At 25.9% G+C, this 8,921-nt stretch overlaps 1 protein-coding gene across 1 annotated transcript in view; it reads left to right on the plus strand.

Annotated features, from left to right (window-relative positions):
- The first annotated feature begins 7,251 nt into the window (after positions 1-7,251).
- The window catches only part of LOC107020878 (chalcone synthase B), a 4,058-nt gene continuing 2,388 nt past the window's right edge, over positions 7,252-8,921 (plus strand). The window contains exon 1 of the mRNA XM_015221406.1: positions 7,252-7,556. Coding sequence (XP_015076892.1) covers positions 7,370-7,556 — 187 coding nt within the window. The 5' untranslated portion in view covers positions 7,252-7,369. The remainder of the gene's footprint in view (positions 7,557-8,921) is intronic.

The raw sequence follows: 8,921 nt of genomic DNA on the forward strand, positions 1-8,921 counted from the left end.
AAATATGTAATTTTTGTAATTTGCTCTAAATTTTATAGGTGAAATTAAATATTGGAAAAAAGTAGGATATATAAAGATTCATGACCTTATTTTTGTTCTTTATTTTTAAAAGGTAGAAAGGTTGTTATGATAAATAATGTAAGAAATTAAATACAAAGATAAAATTAAATCAATAAGATTAAGAATAACACTGAAATTCAAAGAAATGGAATGAAATATAACTGATTAGTTATTAATATTTTATTTTAATCTTCGATTTTCATATTTTTTTTTATCATGGATATAATATGATCCTCGGTGAGCTAAAGTTTTGCATCCTTTCTAATCATCTCATCACAATTTTTTTAGGTCTACTTCTACCTTTCATCATGCCTATATATCCGTTATACTTCTTAAATAAAGAATCTATTATATATCTGAACAATCTCTAAAAATGCATATTATTAATCTTCATGGGAGTCTACATAATCTTGAAAATATCCATTCTTAATATATTTTATATCTATAAACTCTTCGTATGCAGATCGATATCTACCTCAATATTCTTATCTTCGTCATTCACATTTTCTTAACATGAGATTTCTCGAACTGAACAATATTACTCCGTTCTATACAACATAATTTATCTTAGCATCACCATATAAAATTCGACTTCAATTTTACGTAGCGTATTCTTTATCACATAAAATATATTTTTTTAGTTTCTAACATAGGGTGACTCTAGGAAAAAGCCCATTGTAAATGGGCCAGACTACTGGTTATTGGTATGGGCTCAGGCCTTGAGAATAGTCCACAAAATAGCCGATTTTAAGATTGTTATTTAAAGTGTAGCCAAAATTTACAAAAATATTTAAAATTTAACAACATCTCCAATTATCAGAGCTTAACATAAGATCTTAGAACTGAAATTTAAATGCAGTTGAAACTTCGAAATTCTAAGGTCTGAATTTAAGACTATCAATTAAAACTTTTGAAAAGATCAACTTCATGATTTGATTTTTTAGAGAAAAATTGATCCAAATCGAATTATAAATATCACAAACAGAGTGATAAGTATTGATTCTTGGCTTCATTATTAATGACATATCTCGAATTAGCGTTGGAGTGAAGTCCTTTTTAGTAAGCAACGCGTGCTTTGCTTACTAAATAATGTAGTACTTTTTAATATGAATCTAAATTAATCAAATACCAAAATAAATATGGAATCCAAATAAGAGAAACCAATAGACAAAAATTAAGTTTTATGTCATTGTAAGTAACGATACATAAAAATAATTTTTTTTAATTAAATAATTTGGAAGGAGGAAAAAGAGAAAAGCTATGATGTACACATATAATAAGACGAACTTTTTGTTGCTTTAAATAGAATTTCTAAATAATTATTGTTGTTTGAATTCCAATCTAGAGGATGAAAAGATTCAGTAGATTAAATACAAGAACAATTATTTGTCTGCTATATTCTTGTCCAATAAAATACCTTTAAAAAATTGAAAATATCTAAAAATTTCATTTTTCTATAACACTTATTTGTGAAAAAAAAAATAAAACATATATATATTACTAGTAAGGAGGTTTTATGAAATTCTGAATAACGAAAATTAATTTACATCAATCACGATTTATGTTATTACTTATCGTAAATAAAACATATATATATTACTAGTAAGGAGGTTTTATGTAAGCGACTCTTTATCGTGGGATCAAAAACAAAGATAAATTATTTGGCGATAACAATTTGAGAACTCTCTTTCACATTTCTAGCTACTTTTTTTAAAAAAAAAAAAATTATATATATTTAAATTTTTGGGGTGGTGACTTCTCTCTTTCCTTCTTATTCATCACATCCATTTTCAATAATTAAAGTTAATTAATTATCTTTAGTCTTGGTTTTGAAGATTAGATTAGCAATACCAACTAAAACTTTCTTCCTATCCCTTTTGTCTTGTCAAAGAGAAAATTTTTCCAACCCCATGCTTCATTTATTTAATTTGATCTTATCTTCAAAGGTTCTTTCTTGGTTTAAGTTATGGATAAGACAAATGATTCATCAATGAAATGGATTAGTGTGTGTGACCTTTTTTTTTGTGTGTGTATTTTTTTTAAAAAAAATAAATCTAGTTAAATATTGTAATTTTTTGACCGATATTCACAATAATAAAAATAATTTTTAGTATCATTAAATATTGACATTAATAAAGAGTGATAAAGTATTTATCGGCATTAGTTAAGTATTATTAGAAGCGATGTCACTAAAGGCTTTAGAAATATATACAAAAAATAATAATTGCCACTAAAAATACATATTTAACGACAATTAAAAATTATATGTTACTAATAGTTATTTTTATTGCAGTGACTCTTTAATTAGCTTTGGTTGGGGTTAGTTTGTGTGTGTGGGGGAGGGTGTTAGTTTGTGGGGAAGAGGCATGTGACTATTAATTAATAATAAATATAAAAATAGATCCATGTGTTTTATAAATCAAAGGGTAAGATTTTAAATAAATTTATAAACATCACGTTCTTAACTTTTTTTTTTACAAAAAGATTCCAAAGTTGTATCTTTTCAGAAAAATAATTTTGTGATTTTATTAATTAATAAAGTTTTAACAATACAAAAATGAAATTAAATATTTATTGATTGTAGGGTAATTTAAAATCGAATTAAAATTGATTAGTTGAATCGATAAAAAGTTTTTGATTTATAGCATTAGGTTAATGGTTTAGTGGTTTTGATAACGGTTTTGATTTTTTTTATCGGGTTATTTGTTCTTAACGGTTTGAAGTTTTTTATTAAGGGGTTAATCGATAATCTGATAATAAATTAAATAATATATCATTTTGTATATAGAGTCCTCGACTTAGAGTTTGATTTCCTACTTTTATTTTTTGTTCTCTCAAATACTTGGTTATTTTACAATGTAAAAGTGTTTGCTTTTGAGCAAGATGTAACTTGTGAATTCAAGTACATGATTTATTTGGTTCTTCACCTTGTTACTAAGTGATTTTCAATGTTTTCTCTTGCATCGACTCTTAACAGTTAACCGATAACGTAAACCTATAACCGATAAACTAATATCTTAATGATTCTATAACAGTTTAGCATCTTTACAAATCGATAACCAATAAACCAACTCGATAAAATTTAAAATCGAATTGGATGGATGAATAGATCTTAGATCATAAGTTAGAATTAGGATGCGTATAGACGGTCAATTTGAAATATAATAATATTATATTTAAAATAGTTCTGTTTATTTTAACTATTATATATAAAGAATATTAAAGTACCATAATAACTTTAATGGTACAAAAATAAAATTGTAGCTAGATTCAAATATATTCTTTTTAATTCCACGTTTCAACTCTATTCACAATAAGAAAAATATGAGATAATTTAATTACTTAACTATGAAAGATTGTTATTTAAACCCTTTTCATATTAAATTTTGTAAATTATTTTGTACTATAGAAATAAAAGTTGGGCCTTTGTTAAACTATCATAATGAGATGGGCTTGGGCATGGTCCTTTGTCCTTGTGAGAACATGGGCCAGTAAATTTCAGATATTGACAACTAAACCCAAAAAACACTACTAATGTGTGTTAGATCGTCAAGTGTTTATGATTATGCTAAAAGCTATAGTTGATCGCGATGACATAGTTTTATTTCTTAACCAAACTCCATATTCAACAAAGACTCTGACCTTGGGCCATCCACGCTCCATCACACGAGCCTCACTATTGGGAAAATGTTGGTGTTACCTAACAATCCCTCTCTCAACACCTCTCACATGTATCATATCGCTTTTGAGAGTAGAAGTGTAAAACCTTTGATCTTGATTCTGATATCGATTGTTAGAATCAAGCATTTATTATTATGTAAAAAGTTATAATATTAACTATTAGCAAGAATGCAACTTAATTTCTTAACTAAGCCTATCAAGCAGCTGATCTCGATTTACCACTAAAGCCTAGTAAATATAATCCCAACCTTTAGGGTTAGGTCTTGTTGACACACAATTGACGTGTAGGTGACATATATCAATGCCTCATCATTTACTCAATTCTTCTAGTGTAATATTTTCATCAAGCACATTAAAAAAAATTGACCAAGTACGAGATTAATTTTGCTTCCTTGCTAAATGTACCCTACAACCATAATAATTAGGAGGAAGATATCTTTGTTCCAAAGTAGGAAACAAAATGAAATGACAAAAGCTCCATATTTCATGCTTTTGTTTACTCTACTATGAGTATATCCTATCGAATGTTTTAACCATCTACTCTTTTTTTGTGCCACTCTTTCTTGTCTCTTTTATTTATTTTTTTACTTTCACTTTGTCTTTTGCCGTGCTTTCAACGGATATACTTATTTGATACACATTTGAAGGAATCAATGTTGGACACGATCATCGAAATTTATTTTACGATCTTATTAATCTGAGTTTGCGTTTCAAATTTTTGATTTTAATGGTATAATGCTTAATATTAGATATCATNAAATTGTTTATTGGATTAAAACACATCATCTCAATCTCATATATTAAGTGAAAAAAATGAAAGATTTTATTGGAAAATATTATTTTGAATCTTGTAAATATATCATATGATTGTGTGTATGTATAAAAATTATTATATTAATAATAAAATTTCATAGCTAAACGGTAAATATATAATAATAAAATATAATTAATTTAAAACTATTTAGCGATGAATTGTCGACAAATTTCATACAAACTAATTATAACCTTTTTATTAAGTACATAAAGTTTTTTTTTTTTTAATTTTTTATACAATATTATGTAGACATAGCGATATTTGACTAATCTAAATTCATGTCAGTTAGGGCTTCATTTGAAAGAGACATTATTTTCATACTCAAAACTTAAATACGAAAATCTAATTAAGGAAATAAGTATTGTTATTTTTAATTTCTTTTTAAAAAAAAACAATATCAAAAATGAGCCTTTACCAACCCCCTTTTAATAATTTAGTAGACAAAAACGTACGAGTATTTTAAATATTTTAAAGCATAGCCTATAAGACAAGAAAGACGATATATAGTTTATTGGATTAAAACTCATCTCATAATTTATGTGAAAATGAAAGATTTCATTAATAATATATTTTTTTTCAAAAATAAATAACCATAAGCTGAATAAGTTTGTTATAAGAACTCATACAGAAATTATAAACAGTTTTAACGATGGGAACTTGTAAATTTTGTCTTCTTGCTATCATAAATTGTATGTATGTAAATTATTTTATTACTGATAATATAAAATGAAATTATTTTTATGATTAAAATATCACACATAATGGAATAGAGGTAAAAAATAATAATAGGAAAAAGGACGAATAAGCTTCCGAACTATCATAAATAGTATGTATATATCTTCCGTCATATTTTTGGGATATTGCTGCCCATGTCATTCAAAAACTAAAGCATATCTGTCATTCACTCTAACGAAAGACTAAATAGGGACATGTGATACAAATTTATCCGTCGATCTAATATTTTATAAATGTCAGGTCGGTGGTAAGATTATGACACGTGTATATTCGTCAATATAAAAGGTATATATGCTCTAATTTTTTTTTACAGTAGGGGCACCAATATCGTAAAAATATGACGGAGGATATCTACATACCATTTACGATAGTTCAGAGATATATTTGTCGTCTTTCCCTTAATAATAAAATCTTTATCATGATTGTACATATACATAAAATGAGCATAATAAATGTTAGAAGAAACAATATTACTACATTCAATACAAGTTCTTTTTTTGTTTCCTACTCGATGTCCGGAGTTTACATTGGAGCTCCGACTAAATTCGGATCGCGTATTGCAAGGCCCATTTGGGGGTGACGCTCCCAACAAGATTTTCTCCATACTCAGGGCTCGAACCCGAGACCTCTGGTTAAGGGTGAAGCACTCCCACCAGTACGTCACAACCCATGTTAGTAAAAATTAAATGTTGTTGATGAGGTTCGAACTCGAGTTGACCAGGTGGCAGCATTCAATACAAGTTGTAAGTAAGATTCCAAATTCAAAGTTTTCAAAACAAATATACAAAATTAAGGAAAGTGTAAAGTGCCTTTAAAATGTGCAATGATGTGAGAAGTGGATAACAATTAAAAAAAACTATTATCTAAATTGTAGTAATGTTTTTATTTAACTATAAAATAAAATAAAAGTCAAAAAGTTTTTGTAATAATTTTTCTTTTGCCCGAATTTATGTATAGCAAACACTTAATATATGTGACAAAATATTTTGTCAAGATTAATTATAAAATTTGTACTATAAATAATTGCAAGTTTACATACAAGAAAAAAATATATTTATAACGTGCAAATTATAGAATAAAAATTTTTGATCATGTTATAAAACTCCATTTTGGATCGCAATAAATAATTGAAATCATCCCTCAATAGTGGGATAAATAAGATTTTCTACAATATTAATAAGTGGAAGTTAGAACTAACTTCTAATACAAATTATTTTTTATGAACCTTCATATATACATACATCTAAATTAATAGGATGTTAAGGTTTTGAATATTATGTTACATAATTATACAAAAAGAATCATTAATGGAATTATAAAAAAATGTATAAAAGATATTTATAGTTTGATCCAAAGACATCCATCAATATTTTGGTCCAAAATGCCCTTAATGTTAATAGTTTGATCCAGAAATATCACTATTATTACTAAATGGATGAAAAATCCTCTTTTTTCAAATAAATATATTATTATTTTTAACACATTTTACTCGTAACAAAAATATTGCCTTTAAAAGATTATAAAATGTAGAAAATATATTTTTTTCTCTTTCTTAATCTCAATTAAATTCGAATAACTTAATTTACCTTTTTAAACGGATAATATATGTCAATTATATAAGATCATAGTAAAGTCATCATAAATTTTCTTTTAGATATATAATGATAAAAAATAATTATAATAGAATAAACATTTGTTAATAAAAAATATTATTTAAAAAATGCATCAAAAAAGAAAAAAATATATTTTTAAAAAAAACTTTTTAACCCATTTAGTAACGGTAAAAACATTTTATTAACATATATATTTATTAAAATGCCATATAAAAGTAATGTTTATATAGTATGAATATATTATTGTTGTATGTACTTAAATTATTGAGGTGAGGGGCTAATTACATCACACCTCATTCATTTTTCACTTCTATATAAAGTCAATAAAATCAAGCAATTCCATGCACCACCCCAAACCAAAACATTTCCATTTATCTTTTGCCTTTGCAATTTCTTATTTCAAACTAATATTCGAATTTCTTTTGTTTCATCGATTTTATCTAGATCCCACCTTTTTTTCGAAAAAATGAAATTAGAAAATGGTCAAAAAATTGGGAGGGTTCATGAGAGAGCTGAGGGTCCAGCAAAAATTTTAGCCATTGGAACAGCAACTCCTTTTCATTGGGTTGATCAAACCTCTTATCCTGATTATTATTTCAAGGTTACAAATAATGAGCATTTGGTGGACCTCAAAGAAAAATTTAGACGTATTTGTAAGTTATATTTTCCTTTAACATTACATGTTTATTGATGTTATTTAATTTAAAACGTTTAAATTTAATACACTAATGATATAAAGATGATACATATATAATCAGGTCACTTAATAACATATAATATTATTATCTTACATGTTATAATCAGGTCATTTAATAACGTATAGTATATCTTGCAGGTAGATATATCTTTTGAAAGACTTGACTAAAAAATTATTACTCTGTCAATATATCTAACTTAATTAAACTAGGTAAGTGATGATATACTAGAATATTCAGTGCAGTAACATTGATAGGTAACTTAGAAAAAAATAATCGATTAAAACATGTTAAATCACATTGATATGAGAAAATTATTGCACGCTACCAATGTATATCACTAAGGTGATATTTGATTCGACGATATGAACAATCAAGATGAAAATAATATTTTATCAATAAGTGAGATATCTATTGTTACAAAGTGATGCCTTCAGAACTTAATTAAGAACTTTGAAACAACATATCATAAGATCATGTACAAGATCGCCTACTATAACAAATATTTTAATATTCGCCTTTTTTTATATGGTGCTCTATTAAAAATAAAAATCATTTATCACATGATGCCGATATACATTTGGAGCATTTGTTAGGTTTAATGATCACTTGTATACAAAATTGTACTTTTGTTGAGTTTCTCTAATCGATTATTAAGAGACGGGGATTCTATGATCTAAGATCATTACCTCTTAAGCTAGTTTTGGAGGTTAATGATGAATTATATTTAATTATACGTTTCTTTGTCATGTCAGAAAATTATATGATAGGTATAGAGAACAATTCTAATGTTTGTTTTTTTACTAAAATGAACTTGAATGAAGTAACATGAATATTGAGAATTTATACATATTTGAAAATGAAGAATAATTTTTATTTGTGTAACATTTGTTTATTATTTTGTCAAGTCTGGCAATTGTATGGCAACACATAAAATAGCATAAAATATATATTAATATATATATGTCTGCTAAAATTATATATCTTGGAGTACTATATATGGGCTAAGAAAATCATAATATAAATATTTGTTGTGAAGTGTTTGTATATGATCTAGTCATTTAAACCTAATAAATAAATGGAGATATATATTTTTGTTAGGAGCTATTTTTAGTTTTTAATGTGAAATTATACGGGTTGTAATTAATGTTTCACAGATGTAATTTTGAAAATCGGGTAAGATGTACATAATTTTACTCTATTCTTAGATTTTATCAACCCTCAGACATTGTCAATCCTTCTCCTTCTTTGAAACTGAAAGCGATAATGTGAATAAACTCACGCAAAAAAAATTAGTGTTTTCAATATATATATATATATATA

This window comes from Solanum pennellii, chromosome 5, assembly GCF_001406875.1.
Source record: "Solanum pennellii chromosome 5, SPENNV200".
Classification (NCBI taxonomy): domain Eukaryota; kingdom Viridiplantae; phylum Streptophyta; class Magnoliopsida; order Solanales; family Solanaceae; genus Solanum; species Solanum pennellii.